The sequence below is a fragment of the Eumetopias jubatus genome, unplaced genomic scaffold (assembly GCF_037043125.1).
Source record: "Eumetopias jubatus isolate StellerSeaLion01/CBP00866 unplaced genomic scaffold, mEumJub1_p1.0 scaffold_5, whole genome shotgun sequence".
Lineage (NCBI taxonomy): Eukaryota > Metazoa > Chordata > Mammalia > Carnivora > Otariidae > Eumetopias > Eumetopias jubatus.
The window spans coordinates 125,917,253-125,936,984 of NW_028274811.1; the positions used below are offsets into that span (position 1 = coordinate 125,917,253).

Consider the following 19,732-nt stretch of genomic DNA (forward strand, 5'->3'; position numbering starts at 1 on the left):
CAAATGCTAGCTGACAGCCTGCAAGGAAATGGGGATCTCAGTCCTATAAACATAACAAACTGAATTTTGCCAATAGACTGAATGAACTTAGAAGTACCTTTTTCCCTAGAGTCTCCAGAGAGGAACACAAACCTGCTGAGACCTTGATTTCCATCTTGAGAATTTAGTTGAACCAAGTTGTGCCTGGACACCTGACCCACAGAAACTATGATACAAGGGTGTTGTTTTAAGCCTCTAAGTTTATAGGAATTGTTTATAGCAGGAATAGGTGACTAATACACTGAGAATAGGAAGAGATGTAACCAAATCATTTCTTTATTACTAGAATAAAGGATCCATAATTCTGTTTATTCATCTACAAGATTTTAAAGTACTATGAATCAGACTGAAAAATTGACAACCATTGTGAAAAAAATATTAGTAGCTAGTAGCAAATTTATAACTGATTTTGTTGTTTGCTTATGCCCGTGATCTTGCCACCTGTTATTAATGTCTTTATATATTTCCTTTTTGTCTTAGTTTTTTATGCATATTATAATAAATATAAAAATGTGTGAATTGAGGGTTCTTTTCAATTAACATTATGGTAATTTTCTAATGTTATGAAATAATCTTAACAAACATCATTTCTTACACTTCAGTAATATTCCATCATTTGCTTCTGCCATACTTTAGCATTTCCTTGGTAATCTCTGATAGTCAGTCTTTTTTCTATGATTACCATATTCCTTGGACTGGACAATTTCAGGAAAATAAATATATAGGTCAAACCATGAAGGGATTTTCAAATAATAACTGTCTTACATTTAAATTCACATTGAATTACGTTTTTTTAAAAGCTAGATCTTGAAGGAGGTAATGGTTTTCATCAGCACACTCTACATTGAGCTATCCACTTAATCTTTTCTTGGCTTACAAATAAGATTTGACTTACTCTTATTGTGATGGTATAGGTTTTTTTCATAGAATATGAAATTTGAGGGCGCCTGGGTGGCTCAGTTGGTTAAGCAACTGCCTTCCGCTCAGGTCATGATCCTGGAGTCCCTGGATCGAGTCCCGCATCGGGCTCCCTGCTCAGCAGGGAGTCTGCTTCTCCCTCTGACCCTCCCCCCTCTCATGTGCTCTCTCTCTCTCTCTCTCTCTCTCTCATTCTCTCTGTCTCAAAAAATAAATAAAATCTTTAAAAAAAATTTGAAATTTTGAGTAGTAGTAATGACAGTTTTAATAAGTCTTTGAGTTGTAATAAGTATTTGTAATATAAATTTTGGAGACCATAACAGGAATTTTATGTTGCCTTTATAGTCAGCATTAATAAAAATAGTGTATATACTGAAGTATAGAGTAAGTTTTTTATTCATTTATTCATTCAACAAATACTTTTTGAATATCTACTGTATGCTAGACACTATATTAGAGACTTGGGATGTAGTACTGAATAGTCCAGTGTCTGCTTTCATGAAGTCTGGGGGGTAGAGGTGGGGAGGAAGGGGTTACAGGGTGACAATAAATGTAAATATACGTTATATTAGGTGGATAAGTGCTTTGAAGAAAAACATAGCAGGATGTGGTGATAGTGATGAAAGGGGGTCGATTTTAGATATTTTAGAAATATGAAAATACTGGTTGAAATGCACAGAGGAATAGAAAGTACTTCAACAATATAAAGAAATAGTGAAGAAAATAGTTTATTATATGTGATTTTTGTTTGTGATATTCCATGTAAGGATATTTCTTATATGAATTTAAATTTAGCCTGATAATACCCAAACTTTATTTGTTTTATAACTAGTTTTGGTTGGAGATGTTGGTGTATTTTGATTCCATCTTATTTTATTCTGCATCACAATCTTGATTCTCTGTTAACATATTAATTCCTTAGAATATTGTAGTCTGTGGACAAACAAAAATGCCTAAAATTGATTTTACAAAGGTGAAAAGAACATATTGCATTCAGTTAGTAAAGGTAAATTATTTCAGGGATGCCTGGGTGGCTCATTTGGTTAGGTATCTGCCTTCGCTCAGGTCATGATCCCAGGGTCCTGGAATTGAGTCCCGCATTGGGCTCCCTGCTCAGCGGGGAGCCTGCTTCTCCCTCTGCATGCCGCTCCCCCCATTTGTGCTCTCTCTCTGACAAACAAATAAATACAATCTTTAAAAAAAGGTAAATTATTTCATAAGAGTAAAGAGATAACAAACCATTGCTGATGTCTCTGTTATCAGCATTTATAATTAAAAATATTCTCAAGTGTATGACTTTATTCAGTAATCATTGATACATTTTTCTGCATTTAATAGTAAGTTTCTTTAAAGAAAATAAGATTTATATAGCTAACGGAAAGTGGTAAGTATGCAGTTGACCCTTGAACAATGCAGGAGTTAGAGGTGCCAATCCCCTGTCCACTCGAAAATCTGTGTATAACTTTTGACTGCCTGGAAACTTAACTATTAATAGCCTGCAGTTGACCAGAAGCCTTACCATAACATAAACAGCTGGTTAACAGTGTGTGTGTGTGTGTGTGTGTGTGTGCATGTGTGTGTGTTTTACTGGATGAACTTGATATTTATTTTGTAGTATGAGTATTTTTTTGTTGAAATATAGTTAATATTCAAAACTATATTAGTTACAGGTGTACAACATCATGATTCAACATATATTGTATGTAAACTATATACTCACAATAAAGTAAGCTACAGAAAAGAAAACGTTACTAAGAAAATCATAAAAAAGAGAAAATAAATTTATAGTACTCTATTTACCAAAAAAATCTGTGTAGAAGTGGACCCACACAGTTCAACCTTATGTTGTTCAAGGGTCAACTGTATTTGGTGAAGCAGTAAATAAATAAGAATTTCAAGTTGTTAAATTTGTTAGACAAGATTATCACAAGAAAATAAAACTGTTTCAAACAAAGGAAATGTTACTTTCAAATGCTCTTTTTCATGCTCTCTCTCCCTCTTTTGGAACATTTTAAGTAATGGGTTATGGATGACTTAGAAAACTTTATTTTAGAAAATATCTCATTTCCTAGGGTCTAGTCAGTAGTGTATTTGTATTAAATTTCTGTTGGGACTTACAACCTTAAGGAACAAACTCCAAATGACACTATTAAAACTCACATTTAGTATTCTTATATTGTAATATTTTTAGAACTAGTGTAATTTTTATTAAGATAACTTTTTTCCTGAAGATATAATTTATGTGAAATTTTTAAGATCCACTTTAAAAAATAAGATATATATTTGAGAATAGGAATGATCCTTTTCCTTTTATTTGTAGTTCAATGTAAAGACTGACGATTTTCCAAAGAATTTATTAATAAACGAATATTTAGGAAATTTTCAAGTGGTTATTGCCTTTGTTAATGCTGCTTTTTTTTTTTTTTTCTTTTCCAGTTTACAGATATGACCCAGACCTGTACATGAGTGACTTTGGTTAGTCAGAGTGAACATTCAATAATGAGCGGTGCAGCTTTGGGACTCGAGATTGTTTTTGTCTTTTTTCTGGCATTATTCCTACTTCATCGATATGGAGATTTCAAGAAACAGCATAGACTTGTAATTGTTGGAACACTGCTAGCTTGGTATCTCTGCTTTCTTATTGTCTTCATACTGCCTCTGGATGTTAGTACGGTAAGAGGTGAAACCGAGTTTTGCAATTCAGAAGGCAATTGTAATCATACAGCATGTTTGAGATATGTTAGTTCTTAAGACAGCTAAATTATATAAGGTTATACTGAATATTTTGTATTTAAATCTTACTGTAGGAATTTGATCATTAAAAAGCATATCCAGGAAGGTAATTGGTGGATAGGTTGATATCCTCCAGTATCCCTTAAGTATGTGGTAACCTTTCGGTTTTCATTTTTAAACCTGGTGTTCACTGTTTAGACTATATACAACCGTTGCAAGCATGCTGCTGCAAACTCAAGCCCTCCTGAGAACAGCAACATCACAGGATTATATGCAGCTGCTACCCCCGTTCCCAGGTATTTGCTTCCTGTTTTATTTTTAAAAATAGGGTAGAGGAGAAAAATTGCTTTAAAATTGTCAGTTCTTACCATTTGGATTTTATAAAAGTTGATCCTTACTCATCCCCCCCACCTCACTTCTATCCTTTGCTAGTAGACTTTTAATTACTTTGTATTCTATCTAAATTTAAATCTTAAATAAATTTAAAAAATTTATTGGTGCACAAGGCCTTTTAGTAGATGCTAAGGAGAAACTTGGAGAAGACCTGATTTTTTTAGCCCTGGTTCTGTCTCTTACTAAGAATGTGACTTCCAATGGCTATTTTTTTTTCTCAGCCTTTCTGGTCTAAATAAATGAGGCATTCATTTTATCTTTTACCCGATTTACAAGGTTGTATAAAAGGTAAGGAGATTATTCTGTATGTAGGATGTTCCTTTCATATTGTGCATTCTTTGAAATCATTATAGTTTTATTTTTATTTTCACTCTTTTAAAGATTTTATTTTTAAGTAACCTCCATACCCAAAATGGTACTTGAACTCACAGCCCGAAGATCAAGAGTTGCACACTCTACCGACTGAGGCAGCCAGGTGCCCCAAAATCATTTATAGTTTTCAACTGAGAATAAATAGAGTTCAAATTATCAAAAGGTTATGTTAAATTCATATCAAACTTCCAAGTAAAAAACTTTAATAAATGTTGACTATAGCATTTACAGGCTTTAAGTAGTGTTTGCACGCTTCTTTATGCAGCTTTTATTATTTTTTTAATCTAACCTGAATAAGGGTAAATTTGAAATATAGATGTTACTCTCCTTTGAAGCACATTAAAAATGAGATACAGATCAGCAGCAGTTGTGAATTGCTAGAAGCTCCTGGACTAAATGATACCCTTACAGTCTAGGAAGACTATTAATGGAAGAATCTATGGTCAGATACACATATCTGCAGAAAATTCAAATAGAATTATATACAAATGCTGGCATCTCTCTCCATGGGAGCTATGCTACAGTGACTGAGTTTTAAGGCTCCAGTTTCAGGAGTTAATCACCTAATGTCTTTCGCCTCCCTATTCCCCCCTCCCTGGAAAATAACCAACCCAACAAATGGGGTGTGTATTTTATTTTCTTTCTTTTTCTTATTTAATTTTTCTTTTTTTTAGGGGGTGTGTATTTTAAAGGTAATCAAATCAGATTTAGTTTCATGACGCTGTCACATTATCAGTCTATTAGGTGAACATTATGCCCTCCTTTTACGCAAGAACAAAAAATACACTGAAAGTTGAAAATTTAAATGGCATTCCTTTGTTTCCTTTCTGTGTGTTTTTTTAGTTTGATAGTCAGCTTTGAATTATTAGTTTTCTGTGAAATTTTAGAAGTTAGAATCAGTAACTTAATATCTGAATGTAAATGAACTTTGCCATGCATAAATTAATTGCATAATTTAAGTAGTTATCATTTATTAATTGGCTATAAATTGTTATTAAACAGCCAGTATCCATGTTTCATGCCGTGGAGTTACATTCCGGATGGAATCATGCCAATTTTCTGGAGGGTGGTATATTGGACATCACAATTTTTAACATGGTAAGTGGCAGTGAAGGATAAAAAGTTTTTTAAATTTTGGCTAAAGTAAAAAGAAAAAAAGTATGCTCTCTTCACGAAGCTTCATCTTTCAGAATTCAAGTGTTACTTATTTTCTTCTTAAATCTGTATATTCTATTTTCTGCTCATTCAGTTCTCTCCCATCTTAAAAGAAATGAAAAGAAAAAAACCAGGCAAATGAGAAATAGAAAAAGAGGAACCAATTTTTCCTGTCACCATTCCCTTCCAGTTAGTGCCTTCTCTCTTGACCTTCTTCAATTCATTCTTCTTCTAGTCCCAGTTTTACATGAAACTGCTCTTGCTAAGGTCATCGTTGTCTCCTGGTTTTCTTTCTTTTGGCTTAGCCCAAACTGCTGAATTTCCTTCATGGGTTCCATTTCTGTGGCCCATTTCCTAAATGTTGGTGTTCCTAGGGGTCCAATCTTCGGTCATCTTGTTACCTGACCCTCCCTGTAGAGCTCTAATTATAGCTATAGCCACGATGTATTTCAAATGTTTCTACCCACTCTAGCTTTGTCTTTTTGTTTCTTTGTTTGTTTAAGAGAGGGGGTGGTGGGAGAGGCAGAGGGAGAGGGAGAGAGAGAGAGAATCTTAAGAAAGCTCCATTCCCAGCACGGAGCCTATCGTGGGGCTTGATCTCACCATCCCGAGATTATGACTTGAGCCGAAATCAAAAGCTGCTTAACTGACTGAGCCACCCAGGCGCCCCAAAGCTTTGTCTTTCTGCTGTGCTCCAAACACATTATTCACTACGTACTGAGCATTTTAGACACTGCAGGCAACTAAGCTCTAAAACTGAAGCTAGTGAACATCACAAGAGAAAAATCACACAGCAGAGTAGAGTAGCACCGCTGTAAATTCATGTTCATTGAACTCATCTGTGCCCTCAGCATTGCCAAACTTTCCTGCTTTGTGTCTCTAGTCTGCTTGCTCTTCATTCTCTGCAGCAAGACTTCAAACCTCAAACCTCTACTCTTCTCTTTGTGGTTCTTTCTCTCTTTTATGTCCTAGAATCAGTCACCTTCTCCCCTTGCAGAGGACTTTACTTTCTACTTCACAGTGAAAATGGAAGTCATCAGATGGCAGCTCTTCAGCCTCTCACCAGCACACCTACCAACCCATCCTTTTCCCTTCCTCTCAAAGAATGAGTCACTCTCAAAGTGACTTCAGAGTGAAATCCCTCTTCCTGAAATATGGACCCATCTCCTTCAGCTCTTGTTACCTATACCTGCAGCTTCCAGTTTCAACAAAGCATACACAATTCTGTCATCTCTTTAAAAAAAGAAAGAAAAAAACCAAAAAAATCTCTCAAATGCAGCCCTTTCCGGCTTCCTGGCTTCTAACCTCATTGATCTACTCATCACAGCTTAATTTTTGGAGGGAGACTTTTTTCTTGAAGTATAAATTGGTACAGAAAAGTGACAAATTGTGTTTAGTTTGACTTTTTTCAAAGTGAATACACGTGGATAACCAGCACTCAGATGGTATTATAGAACATTAACAATGTGTATGCTATATCTAGAAGCTTCCCTCATACCCCTCTCCCAGTCATACCCTCCCACAGGTAGCCATGATTCTGACATCCGTCATCCTATAGATTAGTTTTGCCATTTTTGAGCTTTGTAAACATGGAGTTATATGGTATGTATTTTTCTGCATCTCTTTTTTGGCTCACAAATATGGAAGATTCATCTATGTTGTATTGTGTGTATCAGTATTCTTTTCTTTTTCATTTCTGGAAAATCTTCCATGATATGAATATGCCACAGTTTATCCTACCCTGCCAAACTTCTCAAGTGAATCGTCTACATGTACTGTCTTCATTTACTCATTGCTCACTCTTTCCTCAACCCTTCGAACCCTGTTTTCTAGCCCCACTTCTCCACTCACACACAAGTCTTCATTGACTTGACTTCTTGGCAGCATTTGATGATTGTTTTCTCTCTCCACTTTGAAACACTTCCTTCCCCTGTTTTCCCCTCCATATGCTCCTTGGTTTTCTCCCAGCCCTCTCTGCTGTTCTGTCTCTGTGTCCTTTGCAGGCTCTTCCTCCTCCTGTTTCTCTCCCTCTCCTTTAAAAGATACTCTTTCTCAGGGCTCAGCCTCAGCTCTTTCCTTCTCCTTCTAAATCTCATCTACCGGTGTCAGGTCAGTACCACTGATGTGAGGACTCCTGAATCTATCTGTGTTTCCACCCCTCTCTCCTGAACTCTGAAGCTGGATAGCCAAATACCTCCTGTGTGGCTCCTTTGAGATGTGTCCTAAGTACTTCAATTCAGTGGATTCACAGCCAGACTTCTCCCCGCCTGCTTCTTACCACATCGCCACCCCTTACCCTCCCCCACGTAGTCCCAGTTTTGTTCGCTTTCAGTCCATTCTTCCTGCTGAAGCCTTATCAGTCTTTACAAGACTTCAATTTGGTCATGTCTCCTGTAAAGAAAAAGGTTCCTCGTTGTCTGAATGCAGTCCAAAGGCTTCACAAAGACTTTAAAGGCTTTTTTTTTTTTTTTAAGGTTCATCATAAGTCCCTCACACTGTTGTACTCTCTGCTGGTTGTTGTGACCTCCTTTGCTCCCAAAAATGTGCTTTGCTCTCTCCAAAATTTAATGTTACAAAAATACTCAGTCATCTATTAGAGTTCAGTATTAATAATTACTCAAAATCCTATTTATTTGTGAAAAGAACTGCATATTAAAATTGAGATTCATATAATTCTGGTATTTTGAGATTAAACAGACATATCAATTGTTTCTTTAATCATATTTTTTCCAACCATCTAGGATTCTGTTACCTTTTATGCAGTCATATGCAAGATCAGGAGGGTTTTCCATCACTGGAAAGATCAAAACTGCACTGATTGAGAATGCAATCTACTATGGCACCTATTTGCTGATTTTTGGAGCATTTTTAATTTATGTAGCTGTAAACCCACATTTGCACTTAGAATGGTAAGAAAAGTTGCCTTCTTAACATTGTTTCTGTGTGTATTTGCATTTTTTAAATTTATTTTTATCTCACATGCGCAGATAAACAGACATTTCATTGAGAATCGTATCAAGTTATGTGTTTTCTAGATTCCTCAAAAAGAAATCTACATAATCCCTATTACTAAGAAGAAAAAATGGAATAATATATTTAAATACAACTATTAGATGAAGGACTAATGCTTTGTCTAATAGCTTTATGTTAGAAGTATTAACCCTTATGATTTTTTTTAAGTTTTTATTTAAATTCCAGTTAGTTAACATGCAGTGTAATGTTAGTTTCAGGTGTACAATTTTGTATATGACAAAATAACTCATTTTCTTTTTTCACTGGAACTTGTGAATATTTTTTTAAAGATTTATTTTACAGAGAGAGAGCGGGTGTGCACCCACACTTGGGGGGGGTGGGCAGAGGGAGAGGGAGAGACAGAATCTCAAGCCGACTCCACGCTGAGCTGGAGCCCAAGGCGGGGCTCAATCTCAAAACCCTGAGATCATGACCTGAGCAGAAACCAAGAGTCAGATGCTAACCGCCTGAGCCACCCAGGTGCTCCAGAACTTGTGAAAATTTTTTCTTTTGTTCTGACTGTAGTTTGAGGGCATATTTCTCTCTGATGTTAGATTCAGACATTATAATAAAATTGAAATCTGCATTATACTTGTGATCTATGTAATATATGTAAAGAGATAGAGCTCAGAAATTTAGGAATAGAGCAGTGATGATAATTCTCACTATTGCATTCCTGAGATTTGTGTCGGTGTGCCTCAACATAAGTTAAACATTTTTTTAGGCTTTAAAATTTTTTCAGGCTTCTCTTGTTAATATTGAGTAAGATAGACTCTGATGAAAAAATACCTTTTCTTTGGACAAAATACATATATTTTTTGCCAGGAATTATCCTGGATTCTAATTTTAACTGTAATGGAAGCAGTGTTTCCTGTGTTAAAGTCTATTTCTGCAGTCACGCTCTAACTTCCTCTTAAAACACGCAGATTATCTGCTGTTGCTAAAACAGTAGCTGAGGCTTGGAAGATACAATTTTTTTCATATAAAATCCTAACCATCCTTTAGGACTGTTTTCTGAAAAGCCATTTAATACTAGTTAGTTCTATTTTACATTTTTTTGGAAAAATTTATCTATCACAGCTCTCTGCTTGTGTTTCCCCTTTCTCAGGAACCAGCTTCAGACAATTGGGATAGCTGCCGCAAATACATGGGGCCTGTTTCTTCTCGTGTTGTTGCTGGGGTATGGTTTGGTAGAAATTCCTCGGTCATACTGGAATGGAGCAAAAAGAGGTTATCTGCTTATGAAAACGTATTTTAAGGCAGCCAAACTGATGACAGAGAAAGCAGATGCAGAAGAGACTTTAGAAGATGTCATGGAGGTAAGCAAGTTCCAACCTTACAGTCAGTCATGGTTGTTTTTTTGCTGCTGTGTTAGCACATAAATGGGCTTTACTCTGGACGTTTGGTGATGTGCGGTCCTTCAGAATGTCCCGTCCATTAGCATGACTTCTTACTGGCCATTCAGCTTCATGAGATGTCCCCTCCACCTTCCAGCCACCAAAGATTCAGCATGAATATGTTCAACAGTGCAGGGTTATGCTTGTCATCTTGGGATAACTTTGAATAGCGCCCCTCTTTTACTCTTAAAAGTCTCCCAGATTAAATGATCAATTAATGGTTAAGCTGACATGCCTTCCCTGGTCCTCTAGACTCTTAGACATTCAGCACCCATTTTTTTAAGTGAATGAATAAATGAACAAAAGAATACATGTTAGGATTAAAAAAATCCGATGTTGACTTTTTTGCATTCATTCCCTACAAAATGTAAGAATGGTAGCAGAAGACATTGATTCAAAATGTAGGAGTAAATCTACAAATAGTAGTCTGTTAACATTTCCTCAGACATCTGATGGCTATTATAACATTTTTCAAAAGAAATAATTCATGTTTGATAATTTTTATATTTGTATCTGATATGTTTATTTTTGAAAATTGGAATTTTTTGAAAAAACATGAGAATTTATATTTGGTAAAATATAATTCTATAATACATGAATATAATAAATATATAAATAAATATATAATAAATAATTTTTAAAAAGATAATTTAAATTTGATAGTGTCCACCTTAAAAGTTGGTACTAAATTCAGTTGTTTCAGATTTGAGGAATATTGGTTACACCAGTTACTCAATATTCCTTTAAGAAATATAAATCCAGCTAATTATGGCAAGACCTGGATTTGGCTAGGAGAAATCCTCAATCGCTGAGGAAAGATGGATTTTGTTGTTGTCATTTGTTAAGTAAGAGCCCTTTCCTGAAGAAAAGGATGTGGAAAATTAGGACGGGCGTTGGTGCTTTCTTTGTTATTTTAACACAAGTATAAGGTGTAACGGATTTAAAATTTTTTAGATTTAGAGAAAATTTTCTGTGTAAATTAGATACCACTCTTCATTGACTATATTTGGGATATTATGTTGTATAAATTTAAAGTGTACAAAATGTTAATGTGACGCATTTATGTATTGTGAGAAACCCCTCTTTCCGTAATGAATGTTTTGAAAATCATAGCAGCAGGTCTACATAGATAGCAGAACTCCCGCCCTTTCTCCCCCCATCAAACAACGTGATTTGTCAGGTATGAATTTCTTTGCCTATATATTTCAAGGGAATTTGGGATCTTTTATGTTTTTCTGAATATCTAAAAATTTGTAAACTTGAGAAAATGTTTTCATCACTTAATGAATACTTGTCTTCTTGATGTGTTAAGTGCTGTGCAGAACTGGCCATTAGGATACTAACTGTCTGGAGTGGAAAATTAGGCACTGTGTGGCCAATGTGATGTGAACGATACAAAGGCAATGCTGTAGTGCAGAGAGGTTTCAGTTCTGAATAGTGATCAGAGGAGGAAGTGAAATATGATCTGGGTCTTGAAGGATGGATAGAATTTTCATAGCTGACAGCATCCTGGTCAGGTATCAGGTTTTAAAACCAAATTAATTGAACATAATTTTGATATGGGAAAGATAAAAGCTTGTAAGGTTTGAAAGACAGGTTGTAGCCAAAAAAGCAGGGCCATGAATGTCAGACTGAAAAGTCCAGACTATTTTTTGAAAGCAGTGAGGAATCATTAACACCTTGCAGTGGAAGAGACCTGATCCTATATGTGGTTTCGGATGATCTGTCTGATGGAGGTGTGCAAAATAAGGCATGGAAGAAAAATATGCATACTTTGAGAAAAAAAAAAAACAACGTTCCGAATACACCTTTTAACATCACAAAGTTCAGTCACCTTTTTTTGGTAATTATTAATTATATTTTTCAGCAATCCATAAATTCTCCCAAATGCAGTTTTGTAAAAACCAGTTTAGCATTTTATATGTTTTTCTCTGAAGTGAATATGTACAATTGTGTGCCTGTTATTTTTCTTTGAAGCGTTAATAAACTTCTAAGCCATGTCAAACCATTCAAAAGGTACTTGCTAGAGGCCTTCAAGAGATCGCCTCTACCTTTAGTCATTTTTTGAGATGGAGAATTTGGAGGAGGGGGAAGCAGCTACTTATTTCCACTGAAAATTGCCTATTAGCCTGACTTCATAGATGTTGTGTGCCCTGCCTAGTGATTAGGCACAGTAATATCAGTGCTCAAAGTTTTGTTATTTTATTTTTGAAGGAAATAAGCAGTATTTCAAATACTTTTCACACTTCATATGAACTTTTAAAGGAACCTTAAATTTATAACAGCTATAGTAAATATCAAGAGTTAACTGTTTCAGTACTTATTTTTATATAATATGGCCCAAGAATTTAAAGGAAAAATACAGTATTTTTATGTATAATGTATAACCAGACTGTATGGTTCATATTCAGAGTTGTGCTAACAAGTCAACAAAACTGGAAGGCAATTTCATAAGAGAAAACTGTAATGCAGTGATGATTCAAGCGTCTTTTAAAGAAAACCCAAATGTTATCCTGTTACTCCCATATTTAGGCCTCACTCACTGACCTCAGATAAACTTACTCTAAGGCCTTCTGGAGTGCTTTGCTTTTCTTCAGCCTGATCAAGTGCTGCTCAGGCGCTTACTCTCTTTCTCCCCTTGGTCACACTGTACTTCTTTCAGTTCCTTGAAACTCCTTGTGCACTTCTGCTTGGAGCCTTCGGACAGGCTGCCCCTCTCTTTGGAATATTCTTGCCCCCGCCTTTGGTTGGCTGACCTTACTCCTACTCATGCTTTTTATCTCCAGCTTAAATCATCAGTTTATCAGAAGGCCTCCCACACTAGATTACACAGCACTTTCCATACCATTTCTTCTTGAGTAATGTCTGTTTTTCTCACGAAGCTAAGCTCCTGACAGGAGCAATGTCTGCTGTCTACAAATTATTCATAAGGTCTACGTATTTTGAATTTTGATGGGTATTGCTAATTTACCTTTCAAAGAGGTTATATAATTTTGCCAGAAAATTGTTCTTATTTTTAAAATTTGTAATTGTTTTTAGTGAGCTTGACTCTCTTTCCAGACATTTATCGACTAATAGTATTTCTTATGTGTCTTCCCAATTTTCGCTTGATTTGTAAGCACTCTCCATATATTAAGGGAAGTGGATTTTTTTTGTCATATAAGTATTTTTTCCATAATTTTGTCTATATGCCAGATGGTTTCCCTGACTCCAGTTTTGTATCCCTTAGGGCCATTCTCTCCTCTACAATCAGAATGTTCTTTTTAATACCCTGGTCGGTTCTCTTGCTTCCCAGCCCTTGGACATGCCGTTGCTTTTGCCTAGAACGGTGGTTCCAACTTTTAAAAAATTTCATTAGTATTATAGAATATTGTTCTTTGGGAACTACTGGTTCTAAAGATTCCCTTCCCAAACCCCTTTATACCTTTCATACTCACTAAATTGCTTCTTACCTCACCACCAGCCCACAATCTTTAAAGTCCTATAACATCCTGTCTTCCTACCACACCCTCCAGTATGGATTGTGGTGACTTTCCACCTAGCACAGTGCTGGCATCTAGTGTGCTCTTAATAAACAAATGTGGAATGAGTCAGTAGTTGGGACTGCTATAGAGGATTCTCCCATTGGAAAGGAGTAGGTGCTTTGTGTTGCTTGCTGCCTGTTGCTTCCTCCAGTTTCTTCACCGTATTTTAGATAATGAGATAATTGAGCTTCCTGAGCAGGGTGGAGGACCACAGCATCACAGTTTGTCTGATCCTTCATGACTTTTCTATAATGCTTACTCATCTTTGTGTACCAAGTAAGCAAATGATAAGAGAATAAATCTTAGAAAGTAGTAAAAAACCTGAGGGTATAGGCATTGCTATTCTAGCACTATGTATTTTTTACTTATGTTCTTAAGAACTTTTATTCAGTGAATGGAGCTTCATGTATATGCTGAGTAGTTTGGGTTGAAATTAAACTTGTGAGAACATATATAGTACCTAGAACAGTCTCATTTGACATGTATGATGTACAGAAATGGAAATATTTTTATTCCTCTTACTGTTTTTATAGGAGGTTCGTAAAGTGAATGAAAGCATCAAGTATAACCACCCATTGAGAAAATGTGTTGATACAATACTTAAAAAGGTAATTAATCATGGGCGCCTGGGTGGCTCAGTTGGTTGAGCGACTGCCTTTGGCTCAGGTCATGATCCTGGAGTCCCGGGATCGAGTCCCACATCGGGCTCCCAGCTCAGCAGGGAGTCTGCTTCTCCCTCTGATCCTCTTCCCTCTCGTGCTTTCTATCTCTCATTCTCTCTCTCTCAAATAAATAAATAAAATCTTTTAAAAAAAAAGGTAAGCATATCCTCATCTTTTTTCTTTTGACATATACATTTTTAGAACAGAATTTTGTAATAAAAATATGAGAACAGCCTATGACTGAGGTCTTCCCATCTCCTTTCCATTTTCATGGAAATATTAACCATAAACCAGTAGTAATCTGCACATAGAATTTGTTCAGTTGTTATTACAAGTTTGACATTTAATTATTGGCAATATTTTTCATTGAAATGTGGATGTAGAGGTTATGTTAAATAATGTATAATCATTGCTATGGCGCAGCGATGGAGATGGACCGTCACAGTTTCTAAGTGTCATTGAATGTGGCCTCTACAGACCTATCTCCTTAATAAACTAGGGTCCCAATAATCTCTTTTACTCACTTCCTACATGTCAGTTTATGGTATATGAAGTACATCGTAAAATGAATGACCCTATGAGATATTTAACACAGACAAGAAGCCATACAATTAAGGTTTTGCTGCATTAAGATTGAATTAGGGGTATTCATATACTTCTAAAATGATTATTCCAAAAATGAGCTGCTCGGTCATTGTCTTTGCAACCATAGAACCACTGAACTATTTCTTTTCCTCTATTTTAAATCTATTATTCTGATTATTAGCTAGTGTTCCCTTCAGCTAAGATGATGGTCGTGAGAATCAGTTCTCTAATCATTTCTCTTACATTGCTACCTTTTGAGACCTATTTGGGGAGGTTAAGTAACTTGCCCAAGTTCAGGTAAGTAAGGAATAATTAATAGGGCAGATGACTCCAAATCACGTATGTGTTTGTTTTTCTGTACCACGCCTTTTAAAAATTCAACATCTTGGATTTGTTGTGATTCTTCATTTTTAGCTAGGAAAATAATTGACAGTTTTGTCAGGTGCCTGCATAGCTTAATCCTCTCAAATACTAGTTGCTTCATATAGGTTAGCTCCCTTCCCCACCACAGCTAGTATATCTGATCATAAAGGTTAATATTAATAGGGGTATGAAGGCACTCAGTACATCTAAAACATTTTGAAGAAAATGTCAGCAACTAAAAATCCAACTGTTTAGAGATGCCAATAAAGGAAGAAGATGTTTTTGAGAAAATTAGATATGCCCAAGAATGGAAGATTTTGTAATAAAAATAAAATTTTAATTTTTTTGCAAATGAGATTTTTTAAAAAATCTACTTGTCCCTTTTAGTGCCCTACAGAGTATCAGGAAAAAATGGGTAGGAACATGGATGATTATGAAGATTTTGATGAAAAACATAATACCTACCCAAGTGAAAAAAGTCTGGTAAAACTACATAAGCAGGTAACTTCATTAATAATAGCTTTTTTACTTACTGATGATTTTGGTTAGATTTATAATTACTGTCCATAAAAAGGGAATTTGGAGTGAATGTGTATTTGAAACTTTCTTTGATCCTGTGCATTATTCTTTGAAGTGTTTTAACTGTGTGTTTCTCAACGGGCTACTCTTGGTATTTGAGGAGGGAGAATTACCCACTGAGCCAAATTGTTACATATATCATAGAATATTAACATCCTTGGCCCAACCCAGCAAATGCCACTAACACTTCCCCACTGTTTGATAACCAAAGCATACTATTTAGCAGGAAGATGAAACACTATTGGATCAGAACACTGACAGATACAACCCCCATTCTCTTTTTTAGGTGATTTATTCAGTTCAGAGGCACCGTCGAACTCAAGTACAGTGGCGGATTCTTTTGGAGCAAGCGTTTTATCTAGAAGATGTAGCAAAAAATGAAACTAGTGCCACTCGTCAGTTTGTTCACACCTTTCAGTCACCAGAGCCAGAAAATAAATTTATCCAATATTTTTATAATCCTACAGTTGGTATGTAATTTGACATAAATTTCAAAATTTAGTGATAATTTTTCTAAAGGAAAAAAGTATATAATTTCACCAGTGCAGAGTTGAATTGTATTTGTACCATTTGATGTCTACCATGTGGTGATATTATATATCTGATAAACTATTTTACTGATCATATAACAGATAATCTATCAGTTTCCACTGTTACTTCACAATTAATCAAAATCCTATGCAAAAATATATGCAATACATCAGGCATATTATGTATTCATAATACCTACTTAAAATAATGAGAATTTTAAGCAGTTTTACATCACAAGCTTGGGTCCCTTCTTCAGTCTTGACATACTACTAAAATATTCCCCTAAAAGGCGTCTTTGATTATTTACATCTCTTGGTCTATTTACAAGACTGACACTAAGTAGTCATAATTATTTCATTTTCTTTAATGATGATTTATGACACTCTCGTCAAACGTTATCAGATTTAGTATGAAGAACTTAATGAAAACATGTCAAAGTGTCATCATATTAAAACTTCCATTTACCTTATTTATCTAAATAAACAATTATGTTCACCTTGATTCTCTTTCTCATGTTTGGTCTTGAGTACGAAGACATATGGCCATAAAATATCTCGTAAAACTTCTTCAGCAGAGATCTTTTCTAATTAAATAAAAGAAATACTGGTTTTCATTCATTCAACAAATATTTGAGCAATTTTGAGAAAAATTGCTATCTGTTGTTGGGTGCTTGGTATATGTCAATAAATGTAAAGACAAGTGCCTCTTTATGGAGTGAGGAAAATAGGCAATGTACACATAAAGGTTTGAAGAAGGTGCTGAGTATGTAGAAGTGGGAGTTCAGGAGAGAAGTCTGGTCTACAAGTGTAAATCAGGGCATCATCAGTGTATCAGTGGGCCCTGGGTCAGAACAAAATCAACAAAGAAGTGATTGGGAAAGGGGAGACAAAGTCTGAGGACCAAGCCCGAGGCACTTCAGAAGGCAGACTTCAGCTTGATGGGGAGGTACCAGGAAAAGGCTAAAAGGGGAGTGGCCAGTGAAGTAGGAAGAAAAGCAGGATGGTAAGGTGTTTTGAGGAAAGGGATATGTAAAGTACCTTTCCAGATGTTGTAGATTGGTCTAGTGTCATGCACATGAAGCCTTGACCATTGGATTTCAGAGAAGTAAGGTGGAGGTTGAGGGGATGGGAAAGCCCAGTTGGAATTTAAAAAGCAATTAGAAGCAGGGAATAGAAACTCTCAAAATGTTATCCTTATCAAAGGGAGTAGAGAAAAGATGTAGTAGCTGAAGGAGGATGGCAGAGTCAAGACCAATTATAGCATGTAATTTGGGAATGATACCTTAGAGGAAATGTAATGAGAGAAGAGAATGGCTGGGATGGTGTTCATGAGGAGGAGCGATGTGATGGGAAATAGTGAACAGCACAGAGAGAATGCCCTTAGGAAGTAAGGCACAAATGCACTGGAGGAAGTAAGAAGGGGTAGTCGTGGGAACTTGGGGAGGTTCCCTTCTGCCAGCTTCTCGGTGAAATGCTGGGAGTAAGTGTAAGGGAAGAAATTTTGGAGATTTGAAGAAAGAAGAAAAGGTACAAAATAGTTGCTAAAGAGAAAAGGCATGGGAGAAGATTGGTGAACTGTAGTGGGCTAGCCAGGCAGTGCTCAGGGTCCACCTGAAGCTGGGGATTAAAAATTTATAGAGTGAGACCAGTCAGCAAAGGTGTGTGTGTCACTTCTGCAGCATGCAGCTCCATGGGTGCAGGTTCAGAGCAGCTGGAGAGTAGGATCAAGCCAGGCTGTGGTTTCTCTTAGCAAGGGCAGGAAAGCAAGAGAGGGCAAAGAAATTGGGATGTTGGAGAGTAAAGACCATGGAATCGGAGCTGGTGAAGAAAGCAATAGGATACCAGGATGTAAAGTGGCAGTACAAAGGCGGTAGAAAGAATGGATCATTGGTTCAGGTAAGGTCAGTCAGTGGAATCGGAATATTAGGTGAAGATATTGCTTGGAAACAGGGCCACTGTAATGAGATTAAAAGGAGTTACTGGCAGTAAGAGGTTTAGGGATGGTGGTGGGAATGAGTTGTGAAGGTGGGGTGAAGGATGAGATCACAGGAGGAGAGGAGGGCCAGGAAGTGAAAGGCCCTAGGGTACTGAAAAAAGGATCACCAGTGTGGACCTTGAACTCACCAGGAATTGTGCTGAGAGTAAGGTTGAAAGATTTAGAGTGTGAGCCAAGAGCTCAACACCTCAGTGAATGAAGTGAAAATACAGCCTTTTCAATTTGGGCAGCTTTTTTTTTTTTTTTTTAACTTCTATTTTTTACCTAAAGTCAGACTTAACTGAAAGTTGCCAGAATAGTACAAAGAATTCTTGTATATCCTTCACCCAGATTCTCCACATGTTAATGGTTTACCATATTCATCTGCTTTATCTTTCTCTCTGTATACGTATTTTTCCTTAATCTTTTCAGAATTGAATCCCGACTTGATGACTTTTTGCTCCTAAATGTTTCAGCGTATATTTTCTAAAAATAAATACATTTTCCCATATAACCAAATACAATGACCAAAATCAGGAAATGAACTTTGGTACAGAACTGTTATCTATAAGACCTTCATCAGGTTTTGTAAATTGTCCCAAAATATTCTTTGTTAAAAATCCCAGATCATGCATTGCATTTGGGCTCATGTCCCCTTAGTTTCCTTTCATCTGGACCAATTTCTCAGCCTCTCTTTCTGTTTTATGACATTGATGTTTTCAGAGACACTTGGCCTGTTTTTTATTGGGTGTCCCCAAATTTGAGTGTGGTATTTCCTCATGTTAGATGCAGGTTTTGCATTTTTGGTGGGAATACTGCCACAGTGATACTGTATTCTCGGTGCTCCGTGGCAGGAGGCACATGATGTCAGTTTATCCCGTTCCTGGTGCTTATTTGGTGAGGAGGAGATCTGCCTGGTTCCTGCACTGTGAACTTACTCTTTTCCTCTTTGCAGTTATGTATCTTGTACGGAGATATTTTGGAACAATGTAAATACCCTGTTGCTCCTTTATGGTTTTCCTAATCACCTTTTTCTTTTATCTTCCAGAATGGTACTGGGAATGTCTCTTGCGACCATGGTTTTATAGGATACTTGCCATGGTTTTGTCTGTCTTCTCTGTGATTGTTGTGTGGTCAGAATGCACATTCTTTAGTACTACACCTGTCTTATCCCTCTTTGCAGTCTTCATACAGCTGGCTGAAAAAACTTACAATTATATTTATATCGAGGTCAGTTTATTTTGTATCTGTCATAAATGTGTGTCAGTTCATAGTATAGCTGTCAACTGTTGTTTTTTTCTTTATATATTCTAGTAATGAGGAGAGCATGGAAGTGCCCCGCAGTGTTACTATTCAGATTTTCAAAAATGAGCTTCATCCATTTGCCCAGACTATAAAAACTAAGAGCTGTGTTTGAGGAGAGATGACAAGGTGCCAAATAGTACAGAATTCTTTTACAAGAATACATTGAGCCTGTTTATTGGCATAAACATAT

General features: G+C 36.2%; 1 protein-coding gene across 5 annotated transcripts in view; it reads left to right on the forward strand.

Annotated features, from left to right (window-relative positions):
• The window catches only part of LMBRD2 (LMBR1 domain containing 2), a 43,262-nt gene that overhangs the window by 6,524 nt on the left and 17,006 nt on the right, over positions 1–19,732 (forward strand). For all 5 annotated transcript variants that reach the window (XM_028098006.2, XM_028098008.2, XM_028098007.2 and 2 more), the window contains exons 2-10: positions 3,394–3,630; positions 3,889–3,986; positions 5,458–5,553; positions 8,352–8,519; positions 9,731–9,941; positions 14,077–14,151; positions 15,541–15,654; positions 16,019–16,202; positions 19,286–19,467. In XM_028098006.2, coding sequence (XP_027953807.1) covers positions 3,457–3,630; positions 3,889–3,986; positions 5,458–5,553; positions 8,352–8,519; positions 9,731–9,941; positions 14,077–14,151; positions 15,541–15,654; positions 16,019–16,202; positions 19,286–19,467 — 1,302 coding nt within the window. In that variant the 5' untranslated portion in view covers positions 3,394–3,456. The remainder of the gene's footprint in view (positions 1–3,393; positions 3,631–3,888; positions 3,987–5,457; positions 5,554–8,351; positions 8,520–9,730; positions 9,942–14,076; positions 14,152–15,540; positions 15,655–16,018; positions 16,203–19,285; positions 19,468–19,732) is intronic.